General features: G+C 44.3%; 1 protein-coding gene and 1 pseudogene across 4 annotated transcripts in view; both read right to left on the bottom strand.

Moving 5' to 3' along the window:
• Positions 1-1,172: 1,172 nt before the first annotated feature.
• LOC146575165 (uncharacterized) lies at positions 1,173-3,507 on the bottom strand (annotated as a pseudogene). The gene is made up of 5 exons (XR_014892536.1): positions 3,216-3,507; positions 2,792-2,883; positions 2,219-2,413; positions 2,054-2,130; positions 1,173-1,796 (listed from the first exon to the last, which is right to left on the bottom strand). The product of XR_014892536.1 is annotated as an uncharacterized LOC146575165 (transcript).
• A 6,841-nt stretch (positions 3,508-10,348) lies between these two features.
• The window catches only part of kcnq2b (potassium voltage-gated channel, KQT-like subfamily, member 2b), a 30,824-nt gene continuing 21,528 nt past the window's right edge, over positions 10,349-19,644 (bottom strand). For 2 of the 3 annotated variants that reach the window (XM_085275391.1, XM_085275390.1), the window contains exons 14-19: positions 16,458-16,505; positions 15,965-16,073; positions 14,199-14,330; positions 14,008-14,128; positions 13,743-13,918; positions 10,349-12,999 (exon numbers count right to left, since the gene is read on the bottom strand). In XM_085275391.1, the coding sequence (XP_085131517.1) occupies positions 12,366-12,999; positions 13,743-13,918; positions 14,008-14,128; positions 14,199-14,330; positions 15,965-16,073; positions 16,458-16,505 (1,220 nt within the window). In that variant the 3' untranslated portion in view covers positions 10,349-12,365. The remainder of the gene's footprint in view (positions 13,000-13,742; positions 13,919-14,007; positions 14,129-14,198; positions 14,331-15,964; positions 16,074-16,457; positions 16,506-19,644) is intronic. The other variant, XM_085275392.1, reaches the window with a different exon arrangement.

The raw sequence follows: 19,644 nt of genomic DNA, 5'->3' as shown, positions 1-19,644 counted from the left end.
GCAGATGCCAGCATACCAGGTTAAGGAGACGCAGGCCATAGCCAGACTCAGGGTACATGTGGAGCGAGTCATTAGGAGGATCAAACAGAACAAACTTTTTGATAGCATCATTACCATGTCACATGTTTATAATATCAACCAACTGTTTGCAGTGGCATGTATGCTGTCAAATTACCAGAACACGGCATTAGTTAAAAAATGGGTTAAGTGAGACAAGATGGATTTTTCCCAAGACACCAGTGCCAGTAACTTATGGAAAATGACCTGCAGCTGAGGCCACTACAGTTGCATTTCTTCCTTCTCAGCTGACAATACTTGATTACAGAACTGGTACTTGAGTGCTGATAGTTGAGTTTCAGTTATTGATAATTCAAATTCATTGCAAATGTTTAATGTTAATAATACTGTTTAATTATACTACTATATTACTATTCAGATTCAACAAAACTGTTTATCAAAATTATAAAGTAAATCACTAAATCGTTTTAAAATCATAAGTGACATTGAGCTTTTGGAACATCAAAAATACCATTTGTCATTTTCTACAGTTCAGTTGTGTTATTGTCTAAATGTATATCAGTATGCTAGGCATGGAGTTTTAAATACTTACCATGTAAATAAGTTCTGCACAAATTCAACGTTTTAATGTGTGTTTTTAAAAATTAAATTGATGCCATTGCTTAAATAACAGTTTATTGATGTCACATAAAGGTAACATGTAACAACAAAAGAATTCATGAAATATATTGAAAATAAAACATCAGTTATTTTGTTCCAGCCAGCCTGAAGGATCTGTTTTTCTTTTTGCTGTTTTCACTGTTCATTTTTTCAAACACAGGTATCTTGGCATATATATGTAAAAAAAGAAATAGTCTGCCTTTTCTCTGATTGCATTGTGCACATCTGTATCCATGTATATTCTTTGCACTAGGTAGTCCTCTTGTGCCCACACAACAAAGTCACACCACTGCATCCCACTGATGAGCAGTTGTCCTTGCACTTGCCAGTAATATGCGTGGCTCTTTTTTAGTTTAGGGGTACCACATTCCATCTGCACATATTTGCAGTCAATAAAGTTTTGTACATTGGGACATTTGAATTCGACGAAGCCAAACTGGGGGTATTCATTGGGGTCAAAAACAACACCATCAGGAGATGCAGCAAACCAGGGGGCAATGGGGTGAATGACCAGACCACAGGGTGAGTAGTTAACATTCATTAGCCTACTATACTCTGCTGCTATTGCAGGCTCCATCTCAGTTCCTCTCCTCATGTCTGCTGTCTGCCTTGTTCCCTTCAATATACGCTCTGCTAGTGACTCGGCCGAGCTCTGGCCTCTGACGTGACACACCTCCCGAAACCTAGAGGCAGTCACTCTGGGCCTGCGGAGCTGATGCCACTCAGACGAAGAGCTTTGCTCACGTGTAGCTTCCTCTATTTTGTGAGCCATTTCCAGAGTTACAGACAAGCTTTTCAGATGCAGAAGCTCTTCTTCTGAGCACACAAACACACAATCTGATGGCAAGATGTCATACCCCTCCAGAGGCAAGTGCGGTGTTGGTGGTGCATCGCGGTGTAGTGTGATGTACCGGGTTGTCAAAACCGGCTGCTGATATGACAGAACACTGCCCTCCTGCACCAGCCCAAAGGCACTTTCCACAAGGGGCTTGTCAGGTCTCATGTTCATTGTGGTCACAAGTGGCCTGTCCTCAATATTAAATTTTGCATATGCCTCCGTTATTCTGAACAAGCAGGGATCTGGTAACGGACCCACCATGCCTCTGTAGAAGCCACTCCTAAAGAAAACATCAATGACAATAATGTAAGGAAGAAGGTTGTTATACTGAACAACAACTAAACTAAAAACTAAAAGGTGTAAAACAGTGGTGCATAAGTTAGAGACTGGGATGTATATGTACATGACTGAGTTAGCCGTCTTCAGAAAGTGTAATGTTGTATGTAAATTAATACCTATTCTGACACATGTATGTATGAAAAAAAATAGCAACATACATTTGTAACACGTGAAACCAAATTTTACAAATGTAATTACCGTACTCCAGTCTGGGCCATCCTATTTGGTACCGGCTTAGTGAAGACCATGGAGTTGATGGGTCCTGGCCTCACACCCTAACAGAAGACACATTTACTATGGATGGTGTTGCTGTTCATATGTAAACATGGACTAATTCAAAAACTTTAACCTCATTTAAATTACCACTGTCCGTGGCTTGTGCCATTGCTGTTCAGATTCCGTGCAGCTATGCACAGGGGGGACAACCGGCACTCTGAGTTGTGAGTAGTGTGCTGTTTGGAAGAGCAGTGCCACTGTGTGATTGCACATAACAGCGCCTGCCACACAGGAGCACTGGCTATGTGTCAGTATCACCGGCGATGAATCCAGAAGCTTAATCTAAGAAGAAAGAACGAAAATTAAAAATGTAACATCTTCATGGAAGAGCTGAACAGGAACATAGTTCAGTGTTATGGTTACGCACCCTCCTGAATGCTTAGTGTTTCCTTCTCTCCCTATTAAAACAACTTAACCATGCTTGATAACTGTAATAACTTAGATTGTGTATATTTGCAGTATTAACTGGTTGTCAAATGTTTCTGATCACCCAAACACACGTTGATTTAACTATCTGACTAGTCAAATTAGGAGTGATAAAGCAGGGAGACAAGGAAAACATTCAAGTTGATGGGCCTTTAGGAATGAACTTAACTAATGCTTAAATGAACTGAACCCCACTGAACGGGGATTAACAACTTTACACAGCTTCCTGCCTACACTTAGTCTGTGTGGTGCCTCACTCTTCCTCATTGACCTGTAGCACAGGGCTCTCACACCGACCTCCCCTGACAACCTGTCTTTATTGGACACTGAATAAAGATACAAGTACCATTAGCATTATTTCTGTATTACTCATTTCAGCATGTCTTAAACATATATTTTACACTTAGCAAGAGTAGCATTAGGTAGTTAACTACCTCCATAGTTAGCCAACTACCTAACGCTATTATAACAGTGTCTAACTACAAAAGTGACATTAGTTAAGAAAACCTCAACTATAGTTTAGGACGACATAAAACACCGTTTAAGAAAACATGTAATGTAGAGAACTGACATCAAATGAAGGACATAGCGGAGTAACGTAGTGTTTGCATTTGACGTTAGCTAGCGTTTCTTTGTCGGTTAATTTACGTTTTCTTACCTTCGTAGTTGTGTATATATGATGCAGCATATAACTTAAATCCTTTATCTAATTTGCTGGCGGGGGTAGTCGTCACTCTGCAAATCCGATGAACATCGGTGATGTTCAATTTTGGGAGCTCTTGTAGGCAGCGAGTGTAGAACGTCGCCATGGTTTAACCGCACCGGAAGCACTGGGGCAGGACTACATAGAACGCGGAAGTGTTAGTGCAAGTAGTCCATTATAGGTGATGTGAGAGGGCGGGTGTGTGTGTTTAGGGCACGGATGGCTTGGGGATAGAAGCTCCTCTTGAGTCTCTCTGTCCTTGCCCGGAAGATGCGGAACCTTCTACCAGATTGCAGAAGTTGGAACAGTTTGTTGCCTGGATGGGACGGGTCCTTCAGTATCTGCGCTGCTCTAGTCCGGCATCTCCTGGTGTAGGTGTCCTGAAGCGGGGGGAGAGTAATCCTGCAGCAGCGTTCTGCTGTACGGATCACTCTCTGGAGAGCTTTTTGGTCCTTCACACAGCTGTTCCCAAACCACGATGTCATGTTCTGTGTGAGGATGCTCTCCACAGCGCCTGTATAGAAAATCCTGAGGATCTTTGGAGAGACCCTGAACTTCCTCAGTTGTCATAGGTGATACAGGCGCTGCCTAGCCTTTTTGGTCTGGACCTGAATGTGGGCAGCCCATGTCAGGTCTGAGGAGATGTGGACACCAAGATACTTGAAGGACTGCACCCTCTCCACTGGAGCTCCATTGATGATAATGGGCTTGTAGTCTCTGTGCTGACCCCTTCTGAAGTCCACCACCAGCTCCTTGGTCTTGCTGACGTTCAGCTGGAGGTGGTTGTCCTGGCACCACGATGCCAGATCCTTCACTTCATCCATGTAGGCCGCCTCATCGTTGTTGGAGATGGCACCCAACACCACTGTGTCGTCAGCAAACTTCACAATGGTGTTGGAGCCATGGGTGGCCACACAGTCTGAAGTGTAGAGGGAGTAGAGCTGAGGGATGAGGGTTTGCTGTTCTTGGGCACACGGATGATGGTGGATCTTTTGAAGCATGTGGGGACCACAGACTTCGCCAGGGACTCGTTGAAGATGTAAGTGAACACACCTGCTAGCTGGTCAGCACAGCAGCGCAGCAGACGGCCGGTGATGCCGTCTGGCCCCGCCGCTTTCCTTGTGTTCACTCTCCTCAGTGCCGCTCGGACGTCATGCTCCGCGATGCTGGTCACCGGTCTCTCGCTGATGACGTCACTGTCCTCGGTAGTCAGGCGGTAGATAGCATTAGCCGCCTGGCTAACCTCGAAACGGGCGTAGAACCGATTCAGCTCGTTGGTGAATGCAGAGGCGGCGTTGATCGGCGCAGTGTCCCTGGCTTTGTAGTCCGTAATGGTGCGTAGTCCGTGCCACATACTCCGTGTGTCGCCCTGGTGGAAGCGGGACTCCACACGTTCCCGGTACCGGCGTTTGGCATCTCTCACCGCACGCCACACGCCATATGAGGCCGCTTTGTAGGCGCTCATATCGCCAGCGGCGAGACCCGCGTTGTAGGAGGCGGTCCTGGCGTTTACTGCAGTGCGGATCGATCTGTCCATCCACGGTTTCTTGTTTGGGAATGTGGTGACTCTCGCAGTGGGGATAATCTCCTCCGCTAGCATATTGACGAAGCATACTGCTACTTCCGTAAACTCGTTGATGTCGACTGCGTATGCTCTGAACATGTCCCAGTCTACGTCGTTGAGTGCGTCCTGTAGCGTAGCTTCTGATTGGGCAGTCCACCGTTTTACCTCCCTCGTGGTTACTTCTTCCCTCCGTATGCTTTGTTTATACTGGGGGATGAGGAAGATGGCGTTGTGGTCAGACTTCCCAAAAGCCGGGTGTGAGACAGCTTTGTAGCCCTGCTTGTATGGCGTGTAGCAGTGATCCAAAATCCGATCCCCTCTCGTTGGACACGAGACATGCTGGTAAAAGTTTGGCATGACTTGTCTGAGGTTCGCTTTGTTAAAGTCTCCTGCTACAATGAGGGCTGCGCCCGGGTCCTTGTTTTGAAGCGAGCTCAGCACATCATGTAATTCGGACAAAGCCATACCTGTGTCCGTTTGGGGTGGGATGTAGACCACCGTGGCGATGACTGAGGTGAACTCACGGGGCAGATAGAAAGGGCGGCACTTAATGCTCAGGAACTCCAGATGTGGCGAGCAGCCGCTGGAGAGAGTAGAAATGCTCCTGGCATCACACCACTTTCTGTTTACCATGAAACACACTCCCCCACCTTTGGTTTTGTTCGACTCTGCCGTCCTGTCCGCGCGGAGCACAAAGAATGAATCCGACGGAGTTACGGCCTGGTCCGGCACGGTGGGGGTCAGCCATGTCTCCGTGAAGCACAGAATGTTGCAGTCCCTCATGTCACGTTGGAAGGTGACCCTTGCTCTTAGGTCATCGAGCTTGTTCTCCATGGATTGTACATTGGCCAGTAGGATACTGGGCAGTGGTGCGCGATGCGCCTGCTGTCTCAGTCTGTTCCTAATACCAGCGCGTTTTCCCCGGCGCTTCTTTGTTCTGCGCCTCGGATGAGAGGCCCGTCCTTTGTTGTTCTCCGCGCCGCGTAGAATCTCTGGCGGCCAGGAAGGGTCAGGTTTAAAAGTGTCCAAGATTAAATGTGCAACCTTGGCACCGATGTTTACAAATGATCCGCTGTCGTATACTATAAGACTAGAGGATTTTGGGATGTAAACCAGAGCAAAAAATAAGTAAAAAACACGAAAAGTGGATAGTCGGAGCGGCGCGGTCAGGAAGGCGTCTGGACGTGGCCGCGCCATCTTGTCATCGAGAAGATCGAGAATAACATCAACCTTTACCCCTATAATGAATAACCCTGCTTTCCCTCCGGGGTCCTCGGACGTGCAATCCCTCGGACCCCGGAGGGATTGCACGTATCCCCTCACCGCAGACACCTCTTCAACCGCTCTCTTTCCCCTGTGTGTCTTAAGTGCAAAACTGATGTAGGGACTTTAACTCACTGTTTTTGGTCCTGTTACAAGCTTCAAGAATACTGGGCTGACATTACAGGTGAACTGGGGAAAATCTTCCACGTTGATATAGAGATGGACCCTTTATCCCTGATTCTAGGTCTTCCAAGTGACCGCCTAAAAGCGGCGGCCAACAAAAGATTGTATAACACTCTAACATTTGCAGCCAGGAAAAATATCCTCTTACAATGGATCAACGATAGGACTCCCACTGTCTGTGGCTGGCGCAAAATAATTTTCGAACTGATTCCTCTGGAATACCTCACACACATTATACACCACAGTGTGGGTCAGTTCTACGGGATGTGGCACCCCTTTTTGGACTATATTGGACCGGACCTTTCCGCTATCTTATTCAAAGGACTACTACGCACGTGATCATCACCCGGGCGCTGTAAGACTGACTCACCACCTCTTGTATGTTATATTTTGTATCTTGTATTATGCCTTATTTAAGAGCTGTTGTGTACGTTTTGTGTTTGTACTGTTTTGTTGTTCTGTGTCTAATGTCGAGACACTGTCGTGTTAAAGGAAAATCTGCAATAAAAACAATGATGAAAAATTGATTATGGAACTGAACCTAGATGATAGTTGATGTCCAGCATTTACCTTCCTAACTGAACATTAACGAAGGACAAATCCAAAATTTATCACATCAAAAAATATTTCCTGGTTTTCAAACAGGAAACAAAGATGATGGGCTTAGCAGCGTCCACTTAAACAGCAAACAACGTTTTTACATTCAGTCCTCCATTTGTGTTAAAGCAGGTGACTTTTATCAACCAATCAGAGCAGAACAATTAGCTGATGCACTAAACTTTTTTCAAACTCTTCATCTAGCTGGAGCTCAGGCAAATAGAGAAGGGTCTGGCTGCAGCCACTGTGGAGCGCCATATTGCAACCTCCACAGTAGCCAGAAACACGTGGATACAGTGGAAACCTTGCAAGTGGATCGTAAAGGTTGGGACAGAGTCTTTCATATGTACATTTGCCGTTAGTAATTTCATAATTCTAGGAATCATCTAGTTTGCTTACACTGATCATGTTGGCACTCTGTTTGCGTTACAACAACACTCATTGTTAAATTGTGTTTTTTTTTATCGTGCTTCGCAGAGAAACACAGATGTGTCCATTTACTGGCCCTGGTTAAAGTAAGAGAGCTGGATTAAGGGCTTCTGTGGGCGACAAGCCAAAAAAATACACATTTTGCATTAGAATATGATTTTTTTGTTGGCTTCAGAGACGGAAAGTAACGAAGTACAAATACTTCATTACTTAAATAGAATTTTCTGGTATCTGTACTTTACCGCTGTACTTTTTTGTGCCTAATTTATACTTCTACTTCTTACATTTTAGCACAAGTACCTGCACTTTGTACTCCCGACATTTTCAAATCAGGGTCATTACATTATTCCCCCCCCGCGCACTGTGGAAGCAAGATTACTTAGAATTTTTGTACTTAAAGTACAAAAGCCTGTACTTCTTACTTCCACTTGAGTAAAAAGTTGAGTGAATACTTCTACTTTTACTCGAGTATTTTTAAACAGAGGAATCTAAACTTTAGTAAGGAATGTGTGTACTTTTCTCTGTTTTAGATGCACATATCAATTTGGAGTTCTGCCTCCAAGCCAGAATTGCAGAAATGCACCACGTGTTGCCTGTTTCACTGCCCTCTGTGCCCCACTTTCAGCCCTGCTGTCAGGGCAAAGATTGAGGAGCAAATAAATGGACACATTAAAAATGCTTTGTTGGTGTTAAATATACCTCATAGTTAAAGTTATAAATATGCCCTTCTTTTCAGCACTTCTGCAGTCTCTTTGTTGACTTACAAGTTGCTTTTCACATTGTACAGTTCAGTGCATCAGCAAGAGAATAAAGTGTGTTTTTATTAAGAATATTTTTATTTCCTGTTCACCACATTTCTTGACAGCTCTTGTGATCCACACCATTTTGCTTTCATTACTGAGGATGGCTTGGATGTTTTTCTTAATATGTACAATCTGATTGTTGGATAAACTGATTGCATTCTATACAACTGCATTTAAATTACATGTGGGGGTTTTCCTCTCTCACAGACAAAATGATATGCTGATGCAGGACACATCTCCAGCATCTAAACCATTTTCTGAATCTTCAGTAGAACATTCATGTGCTCCTCCCTCTGTGCTAAATGAAACTGCGGCTTATAGAAAGTCCATGAAAATGAAACGCCCTCACTGTGGTCTTAGTGTTCTTAAAAAAAACTTCAAGGCTCACATGATGAGGAGGCATTCAAACACATCAATGTTTGCCTGGCCTGTCATCTGCACTGTGTTTGTGTAGAGGGACTTCCTCCTCTTTGTTTTCCAGTTTGCAGAGGACATGGAGCTCTTTTTAAAAGCATGTGCTGATGAGCAGGGACTACGGGTCAATGCGATGTTTGACATTTAATGGGCAGATGAAGGCCCCGGCTGTTTGTTTGTTTTTTTATGTGTTGTTTGGGGTTTTTTTTGTTGCATTGTTTGCCATATGTGACCATTTTTGCTGTGTTGTGCAAATGTAATGAAACTTGTAATGAAACCCATTATAACCACCTTTTTTAATTCCTTGCTGTTGACAGTACTAAATCATATAAATTAGGTAAAACTGCTTTCATTCTAAACTCAACACATGTAAATTGTATTTTTTTTTTTAATTACGTCATTTACCCATTTTTGGCCAAACAATCAATTTTATGTAATTCTGATTTTCAAATAAGGGTGTTTGATGGCTTACCGCACTGCAATGGACCAAAAGAATGACGTAGGTTTGATCTTAAGGGTCCAATAGTTTGTGCATGACATTGCAGCACAAATATGTGTTTGCAAGATGTAGCTTGCCATCACCAGTATGTGAATGTGTGTGTGAATGGGTGGATGACTGGATATGTAAAGCGCTTTGGGGTCCTTAGGGACTAGTAAAGCGCTATATAAATACAGGCCATTTATCATTTACCATTTAGTAGGCAGCAGCAGGGGGATTTTCCTGGTTTGATCCAGGAGCTGAAGCTTACAGACATATTTCAGGATGTCAGGGGGGCAATTTGAGCTCTCGCTGGCAGAGCTGGGACCACAACTGAGGAGGCAGAGGACTCAGCTCCGGACTTTTGAGGGACTGTGCAGATCAACTCTGTGAGGTTATCTTTAACCTCAGTCTCAGCCTGGAGAGGGTCTCCATTCTGTGGAAGACCTCTTGTTTGGTGCCTGTCCCAAAGACAACGCAACCCAAGGAGCCAAACCACTTCAGACTCGTTGCCCTGACTTCAAACCTGATAAAGACCATGGAGAGGATCATACTACACCACTTTCGCCCACCAGTTGGGAGAGATCTAGACCCGCTGCAGTTTGCCTACCAGCCTAACATCGGGGTGGATGACGCGGTCACCTGCCTTCAATACAATCCAACCCTCAGTGCTAAGGGAGAAGATGCAGGGATTGGTGGGAATGGACCATCAGCTGTCCTCGTGGATTATTGACTACCTCACCAGAAGACCCCAGTATGTGAGTGTCTGAGGTGGTAGTCTGTAGCACGGGGGCCCCATAAGGAACAGTACTCGCCCCTTTAATCTTCACCCTGTACACTGCGGACTTCAGTTATAACACAGACACTTGCCATATCCAGAAGTTCTCAGACAACACTGACATTGTGGACTGTCTGCTGGAGTACATCGAGCAGGTTGGGGAGGAGAAGATGTTGTCGAAGCTAACATCCATCATGGACAACAGCTCCCATCCCCTGCGTGAGACTGGACGAGCACCGAGCAGCTCGTTCAGCAGTAGACTTTTACACCCACAGCGTAGGAAGGAGCGCTACCGCAGGTCATTCTTACCAGCAGCTGTCAGACTCTATAACACTCATTTTATATAAAATCTTAATATAAATGAGTAACAGTAGGTGGACATTAGGTAAGACTGCACTTTTTGCAGCGATCTCGTATAAAAAACTATTCGGCGCGTATATAAAACAGGTCCGCGGCTCCGAACCGTAGTAAAGGGACCTCTGGCTAATACGCCTCTTAATGCGTGTTTTGTTTGGGTTTCCACCGGCATGGAATTACCAAAAATAGAGAGGACATAGCCGAACATATGAAACAGGAAAATACCGCTGTGTAACCCATTTATTTCAGCAAAGCATTCTGAATACTACCGTTTTAAACGGTAACTGTAACAGAATACAGTTACTCATATTTTGTATTTTAAATACGTAACACCGGCACATGTACTCCGTTACTCTCCAACACTGCCTGTAAAGCACTCACTAACAAAACAGGAAACTGAATATCTGCTGAAACAGATCAGAGCCCCTGGAGCTGTACCCAAACTGGAAAACCTTAAAGGTTACTAGCAAGTCTCCTTAACTGAACATGCTTCCAACATTTAAGCCATCATCAGATGACTTTTTATACTCTCATAGCATTTGATATCAGTAATGCTCATGTTACCTTTCAGAGGCTGATAAAGTTCTGAGTGGCCTCTCCAACTGCAGTGCCTATTTGGATGACCTGGTGGTTTATCCGGAAACTCGGCAAGATCATTTGACATGGGCAGGTACAGCCCATGAAGTCCAACTTTGTTGCGCTTAAAGATTATTCCACAACTAAAACAATGCGTGAGCTGCATAGGTTTCTGGGAATGGTTGGTTATTACAGCAAATCTGCAGAAATTTCTCCTCCACGGTCCAACCATTAACCATTAACTAGTCTTAATTGCCCCTTGGGAATAATAATATAAAAAATAAAGTCTTTCTGATTCTAATCTACTGTCCAAAGGTTGATTTTGTTTGGTCAGATGAGTGTCAGGGTGCTTTTGAAAGTGCTAAATCCCTCCTTTGCCACACCCCATGCTCGCTGCACCTGAGTTGACCTGACCTTTCAAATTGGAAGTTGGGGCTGGAGCAGTGCTGTTGCTGGAAGATGTGCAGGGTTTGGACCACCCCGTTTGCTATTTCTCCTGCAAGTTTAACAAAAATCAGCTCAATTATTCCACTATTGAAAAGGAAACTATGGGTTTGTTGTTGGCTCTTCAGCACCTCCAAGTTTACCTGCAGTCCAGTATTTTGCCTATCGTTGTGCACACTGATCGTTTTCCTTTCACGTATATTCAACGTGACAGGCTCTGCTGACGCAGGAATACACTCTAGACATTCAACATAAAAAGGGAACTGAAAATATTCTGGCCGATGACCTTTTCAGGTTGTATGATTTTGTTTTTTGTTTTTCATAAGCTGAAAAACGCTAAAATTTAAGTTTTCAGCAATGCTTACCATATTTAGAGAGCCCGATTGGCAACAAGCATTAAAAGTAATCTTCCCCTGATGTCTACTCTGAAATCACAGCAGCAGTAAATTTGCAGCAGGTCTGTGAAGCATGGAGTTACTGGAAGATTATGTCTTATTTATTATCTTTCAAAATACATAAGCATGTGTGTTAGCACTGACCTATCAAATCGTCCATACAGTCTTCCACAAACACCTGGGGAAAAAACAATAACCTGCTAAAGATTACATGTAGTAGATGAGCAGGTGCAAGCTGATAGTGTCACAGTAAGAAGATGCTCCAGTGACCGTGCAGAGTCACATTTAGTTAAATAACCAGAATATTAAAAAACATATAAACAGAGTTCATTGATACTGCTGCAGCCTCTAGAGAGCAGAAGAAGATACAGATCCCATACATAGCCAAAGTTACCTGAAAGCTCGTGGTTCACCTGAAAGTTAAAACCCAGCAGCTCCAGATCTACTTCCTAAACTTTGGACAGGAAGTAGATAAACAAACAGCAGTCTGGTCCATCTTTCCAACTTTTCTTTGTTTAAACGATTAACAAATGTATTGGCGAGCTGAGATTATGTGATTATTTTATACATAGAAACAAGCAACCAATCAGGTGAAAGCGTGTCCCAGCAGTGTGCCAGTTGGTGACAGTGTGGACAGATGTTTGCCGTGCAGAATCTGTCACGTAAATCGTACCATCATGGGTGCGGCCGCTGAGCTCTGTACACAATAATCCTTTGCTGTGAGCCTCCAGCTGGTGGTTTAAATCTTTATGTTTACTTTTTATTCACATTTTGATGAATACTTTAAATGTTCTGCTGGTTGTGACTCTGGATTTCTCGCAGCTTCATTTGGTTCCAGTCCAGGCCCGGTCCGAGTGCGGCGACGGGGCACAGAGCTCGGAGTCGGAGTCTGACTCCCCCTCAGCGATGTAGGACCGGACGGCGGTGCAGCAGGCAGCTCCTCCCCCACCATGGCGATCTCCCAGGTTGTTGGAGGAGTAGAATCCATTGTTGAGGAAGTCCAGGTTGTCTCTGGACTGGGAGATGGAGAAGCCACTGAAAGAACGCTCCAGCTCCTCATGGTCCACCGATGGAATGGAGATAGAGGTGTCACTGTCAGGCTTCCCCTCCTCGCCTCCTCCTCCCATCCCATTGGACCCCTCTCCTGCCCTCTCCTGTTTCTCCGCCCCCCCTCGGTCTCCGGTGCTGTGACGGTTCGATCGGTTCCCACTGTGTCTCTCCCCAGATGGAGGAGGGGGCAGTCGAACCAATGACCCATCCCCCACCGGACTTGGAGTATTACCCTGGCTACGATGAGGAGGGGGCGGAGCCTGCTGGTGGAGCTGGGAGCTGATGGGCTGCCAGGAGGTGGAGGGAGGACATGTGGGGGCATTGTAGTTCCTGTGTCCGGTGGAACTGCTGGAGCGAACCATCTTCGTCACAACCCGAGCCTTCTCCACATGTTCACCTGGCAACCCTCTGTGTGTGCAAAATGTAAACACATTAGTAAGTAACCGCCATTTTATCAACAGGAAGTTCTGAGATTATCAAAAGGAAGTTGTTTATGAACAGCTAGATCTGAGGTCAAGTGGAAGATAACAGATTCCTTTTTGCTAAAGCATATAGTTAGGGCTGGACCAGGTGACCCTGAATCCTCCCTTAGTTATGCTGCAATAGACGTAGGCTGCCGGGGATTCCCATGATGCACTGGGTGTTTCTTCTTCACTCACTATGTATTAACAGACCTCTTTGCACTGAATCATATCTGTTATTAACCTCTGTCTCTCTTCCACAGCATGTCTTTATCCTGTCTTCCTTCTCTCACTCCAACCAATCACAGCAGATGGCCCCGCCCCTCCCTGAGCCTGGTTCTGCTGGAGGTTTCTTCCTGTTAAAAGGGAGTTTTTCCTTCCCACTGTCGCCAAAGTGCTGCTCATAGGGGGTCATATGATTGTTGGGTTTTTCTCTGTATGTATTATTGTAGGGTCTACTGTACAATATAAAGCACCTTGAGGCGACTGTTGTTGTGATTTGGCGTTGTATAAATAAATTGAATTTAATTGAATTGGATGGTCGGGCCTTTAGGTCAGGTTCAAGTTAGATTAAAATTGGGAAATATTTATTATATTTTTCTCATCACTACTGTGACTTTGATGACGCTACCCTTTACTTGTATTTTCATTTACATTAATGACATGATGAATGAATAAAAAGACACTGACTGCATGATCTTGGCGATGGATTGGCTCTTCTCCAGCTGATCCACTGGACTGTGATAGGGTGGTGCTGGGTCTGGCTCCTTGGATCCAAAGTAGGCGTCGGTCTCAGCCTGAGGGATTCCCATTCGCTGGATATAGATATTAACCAAAAAGTCGAGCTTTCTCTCCATGGACAGGACCTAAGTGAGAAAACACCAGCAAAACAGACTCATGTCTGAAACCATAGCAGAAAAGCCACCAGGTGTACTCTTTATAGTCTGTTGGTTACCTGCTTCTCCACCTTCCCCAGGCGTCCCATCATGCTCGGGTCTTCAGGTAGCTCCTCACTGGCTGCTTTGGGACGATCCTTATCTGCAATTGGTGTTCCTCTGCCAACGATCTGATCCACCCTGCCAGTCAGGAGACAGAGTGAGTCAAGCCATTCAAAACCTCATAAAGTCTTACTTCACGCAGTTTTACCTAGACTGGAGGTTCTTGATACGGGCGAGCATGTCCAGGTGTCCGGCTGAATACTGTTCAATCACATCCATGACATCATAGGGACGAAGACTTTCCTTAAACTTCCTCTTGGATACCATGAAGCGCATGATGCTAAGAGAGGAAACAAGACAGCCAGCAGTCACACCACTTGTCTGAAATCAAAAAACCGAATCTGAATACTTAGAAGATATTCTGGGGCTTTTCTGTACAGGGTGCTGTGTGGTTTCTTTATCCAAGTCCTGGTGACTAGTTTGAGTTGCACGCTGTTTACCGGCATGCTTAGGCATGAGTGCCTGGATTGCTAATGAGGTCAATCAAGTCTTGACCACATCCATCTACAGTCTGTGGAATGGAGATAAGGAATGGTCCATATCTCTGCTTCAGTCCTGAAAACTGTGGCTCACAGTCCTGCTGGTAAGCTCTGGGCTCAGGGTCACCACAATGGAGAAACACGTTAAAAGTAACGGTTTGAGCTTGGCCCAAAGATGAAGACCCGATCAAATCTACAAAGAGCAGGCAAAGACTGTTTCGTTCTCTGACAGTCGAGTCAACCAGAACTTTGAATGGTTATCTTTAAAAACGTCAGCGATACCTGGGAAAGAACAGTAACATTAGGGTAGGCCACATTGTGTTCATCCTTTTATCACACTTTATAGACATTTATATATTCCATCCATCCATTCGCTTCCGTTTATCCTTTTCAGGAGCCTATCCCAGCTGTCTTAGGGCGAGAGGCGGGGATACCCTGGACAGGTCGCCAGTCTGTCGCAGGGCTAACACACAGAGACAGACAACCATTCACACTCACATTCACTCCTGCATTCACACCTATGGGCAATTTAGTTTCCGAATAACCTATCCCCACTGACTGCATGTCTTTGGACTGTGGGAGAACCCACACAAACACGGGAAGAACATGCAAACTCCACACAGAAAGACCCCAGCCTGATGGTGGAATTGAAGTCAGGACCTTCTTGCTGTGAGGCAACAGTGCTAACCACCGTGCTGCTCCATGATATTTCTATATCTTACTACAATGTTGGTTTTATTCTGTGCCTTGTAGAAGGTGGGTCATGGAAGTCCCAGAGGTAGGGCCCCTCCATTCCCACATGCTTCAGGATCAAAACAAACATGGAAGCTAGCCCACAGCTTGTTTGTTTACATGCTGTTTCTTAGTCTCTGCTCTGAAGTGAGCTGAGGGGGGTAGCATACAGCATACAGCAAACTAAGGACAGCCAACACTTCTGGAGATTCAGCGTACGTCCTGAGGGAAGCTGGTTCTCTTTGAGGAGGTTTTATTTCTACTGGAGCTGCTGCATGTCTCAGAATTTAGTTCTGATCCAGATTCCAGAACCAGACAGCTGGACTGCTGGAGAGCTGCTGAGGCAAGACCTGAAACTTCAGATAACTGATATGCCTGAATACACCAACAAAAAACACATGAGAAATGATAATAACAATAATAATTGTAATGTCTTAGCAGAGGTGCTTTTACAACACAACAGAACACAGTGAAACAACATAAAGCAATGAAGCTAACTGAGGTCAGACTGACTGCTCTTACCCAACAGCTGATGGGGACCTTTGACCCTGGGGTGAGTAGAAATTTAAAAAAAAATACAAAAAAAGAAATAAAAGTAATGTGAATAAAAACATGATTCAGTGCAGAATAAACAGCAAATAAAGGGTGAGCAAAGCGATGAATGGTGGCAGAAAAACGAATATTTGCAGGAAACTGTTCATACCAGATGGCTCTAATGGTAACCTTTAACGCTGGGGTCAGGTCCTGAGGGACAAACTCACAGTGGCAGCTCTTGTTGTCATCAGCCATTTCTTCTCCAGGAAGGCTGGCCTCTAAAACGGCAACAAACACAATGGGTGTAATTGACCACACACACACGGGACTGCAGAACCTGTGGGACCCAACATGTCATTACAACCGGAGACCTCAAACTAGTTCACCTGATGTCTGGACAAAAAAAACAAACAAACAACTAAAACAAAACTAAAATGTTGTCACAAACATGACCTGCAGGTGGCAATACAGCCCCTCACGTCATAATGCCCAACAAGACGCCACTGCATGTAAACAAAGTAGGAAATGTGACTCACTTTTATCCTGCTGAAACGCTCATGGTAACCAAAGCTCTGCACACAGACTGAAACCCCATGTCCCTGTTTACCTCTGCCCTGATGGCCTCCCTCTGTGTATTCTGGTGTGTGTGAGTGTGTGCTGACCTGGGGAGCTCTTCTGTCTGAACTCTTCATCCTGCATCTCTATCAGCACTACAGGAGGAAGAGGAGAGAGGAAACACCTTCATCACGGAAGATCACACTCATCATCACAGTCACCCAGAAAACCAAACAATTACCAAATTTTATACCTGCAAGTGTTAGCCTAGATTAGCACACACCGAATGTGCTACCCTAGCTTAGCACATCGAATGCGTTAGCCTAGCTTAGCACACACAGAATGTGCTAGCCTAGTTTAGCACACACAGAATGTGCTAGCCTAGCTTAGCACACAGAATGTGTTAGCCTAGCTTAGCACACACAGAATGTGCTAGCCTAGCTTAGCACACACAGAATGTGCTAGCCTAGCTCAGTGTGACTGGAAGATGAGGAACGCTGTGATCTGAAATGGATGCAGAGCTTAAACTTGACAGTCAGGTTGTAAGATCTAGCTTTTTTTAATGTGAGGCACTTCATCTAAAATAGACCCTATTTTATCAAGGAAGCTTTTTGAGACACACTGTAACACACTTTATTGTGGGGTTAGTGATGCATCCATCAGGCATCTGCAGGTTGCGCCTAATCCTAACCCTGCAGTGCGACGTTTAACTGGCACATAAAAATCTGAGCACATTTTTAATTAACTCATTTCAGGATCCTTTATAAATCTCTTAATGGCCTGACTGCCCCCCTCCCCCAAACTACTACAGCCATATACACCTGCCCGCTCCCCTAGGTCTGCCAATCAGCAGCTCGTTAAGGTACCAAAGACTAACTATAAATTTAAAGGTGGCTGTGGTTGTGCTGTAGCTGCTCCAAAATTGTGGAATGATCTGCCCTCGCACGTTAGGCAGGCCTCTTCTCTTTCTGACTTTAAGACTCTTCTAAAAACACATTTTTTATTTCAAATTGCTTTATAAAGGTGGTATGGTAAATGGACCCAACAATGGACTATGGGAAGCGCTTCGGCTCCCTTAAGGCCAAAACAGAGAGCATGAGGAGGAGCTTCTTCCCTCAGGTATCTGGTCCCTCAACCAGGTGTAGGACTGGACTCTCTCTCATTCCTGTACATCAGCAACTGTTTATTCCCACACGGTTTATTTGCACAGTTTTATAACTTCTTAAATTTGTTTATCTGCACATTCTATTTGTTTTTATTTATAATTTTTTACCTTCAATTTTACTGTAAATTTTTACATTTTAAACGTGTATATTATGAAAATTTCTGGCTAGTTTAGTTTTATGTTTAGTTTTTTATGGTCGGGCATTGCACAGCAACAAGCATTTCACTGCATGTCGTACTGAGTATGATTGTGTATGTGATAAATAAAATTTGAATGTGTAAATATTAGAAGCAGAGGGAAGTTTATTTGAAGAGCAGAACCAAAGGGATCCCACGAGCTTTTCTATAACGCTGGAAACAGAGGGTTTGCGTGAACTTTACATGAACGCCTTGAACTTGAATGCTAGAAGTCTGATATCACGTCTCAGATTACAGTTCCTGAAACATCCTATCCGGTCGTTAAGTCTGACGTCACTAGCCGTGTCTGGACCTAAACTCCGCTGCAGGTCCATATATCAAACGATCACTATGGCATTACTGAGAGTTGAAAAACTGTCTAAAGTCTTTCATCTTTAATAAAATGATCAGCGTTCTGATCTACCAGGTGTAACAATTGAGTTTAACATCCAGGCATCCATGAAAACGGAATTTATGACATTTAACGGAGTTAGAAGTTAGCAGGGAGTTAGCTCGCTAGCTTCTATCTAAATACAATATAGCATGTCCTGACTGCGGGGTTTTGGAAACAAATTAAAACGTACAGCTCTGTTATCACTTCCAGCATAAATAAAGACAGAAAATTAAACAGCAGTGACGTTTGTAGGGTTACTGAAGTTTGGCTAGCTGGTATATAATGATGTGCTACGTGACCGCTAGCGACACAGCTATGTTAGCATAATATAAACAAGCTAACTTTTTTTCCACTGGATAAAAGTTACCGTGAGTGTTCTCGGTGGTCAGGAACAAATGTAATCGCATGGCAGGATGCTGTAAAAGGACCAAACTTCAGCCAGGAGAACAACTGAGATAATCCATCCACAATACGAGGTTAGTCATTCATATACTGCTGCATGGGCTGGGCTGTAGTTACATCCTAAGGTTTTTAAAAACTGAGCTTAAATAAATGATTAGTGGTAATAAAAGCCGAGGGAGGTCAACAGGGATCACTGACTGTTTTAGGAGCTTTTTGAGATTAAATAGAAGAAAATACAAAACATTAATTATGTTAACAACACAAAAGCCATATTAAACGCAGACTACTTTAGGCCCGGAAGTAGGATTCGTCGCGTCATCACTGAACAACCGGATAGCTAACTGCTCATTAAAGGGACGTCCACACAGGAAGAGGCTGCACAGCCAACGGAGAACATAAATATCAAAAGCATTCAGGTAAACAATGACACGTGAAATGACTTCGAGGTGGGCGGGTCCTTTTGTTAACCGCCTAAACCCAAACTCTTTCATGGCAGCATTTTTAATTTCTCTTTGCTATTTGGGCTGATTGGGACCTGATGAATGTAAAAACAAAGAATTACCTGATTTTTTTTTTTTACTGGATTTTTGTTTCTGAGAAACATGAGATCGACATAAGAGAACATTAGTTTCAAATTTCGATCGAGCAGTGGCAGTATAATGTCCTCGTAAGTGGATATCAGGCACTTGTAGAGCAACATTTAGTATTTTAGTCTAGACGACCCAAAATGTGATGTCCACATACAGTATGTGGACGCCAGGTCCTAGGAGGTTAAACTGATCTCAGCTTTGAGGACAGAGAGGAACCACTGACTGACACAGAAGAAGGGGGAAGTCCACCAGAGGATCATCCGACTGTCAGCTACAAATGCATCCACTGTGGGCAAGGTTTGAGAGTCTGCTCTAAATGCTGATATAAAAACCATTGAAACTGTAGCTAGAACCAGTTAAACCAGTCAGAATCATTCACACACCAAGACTCCACTGATGCTCAGATGATGAGCGTGGATCAGTCACACCTCCAGTTTCCTCTCACGACCTTCTCCTCTTCCCTCGTTCTTTGTTTTTCCCCTCTCTCATTTGTCCTGCATGTGTCACAGTGACCTCAGGTGATGTCTAATGAAAACAAAGAGCTGGGTTCCTCTTCCATTTTTGTAG

The sequence above is a fragment of the Mchenga conophoros genome, linkage group LG5 (assembly GCF_057382185.1).
Source record: "Mchenga conophoros isolate Kocher_MC1m ecotype Shallow Benthic linkage group LG5, M_conophoros_male_GT1.1, whole genome shotgun sequence".
Classification (NCBI taxonomy): Eukaryota; Metazoa; Chordata; class Actinopteri; order Cichliformes; family Cichlidae; genus Mchenga; species Mchenga conophoros.
This window is presented reverse-complemented; position numbering and strand designations above follow the sequence as displayed.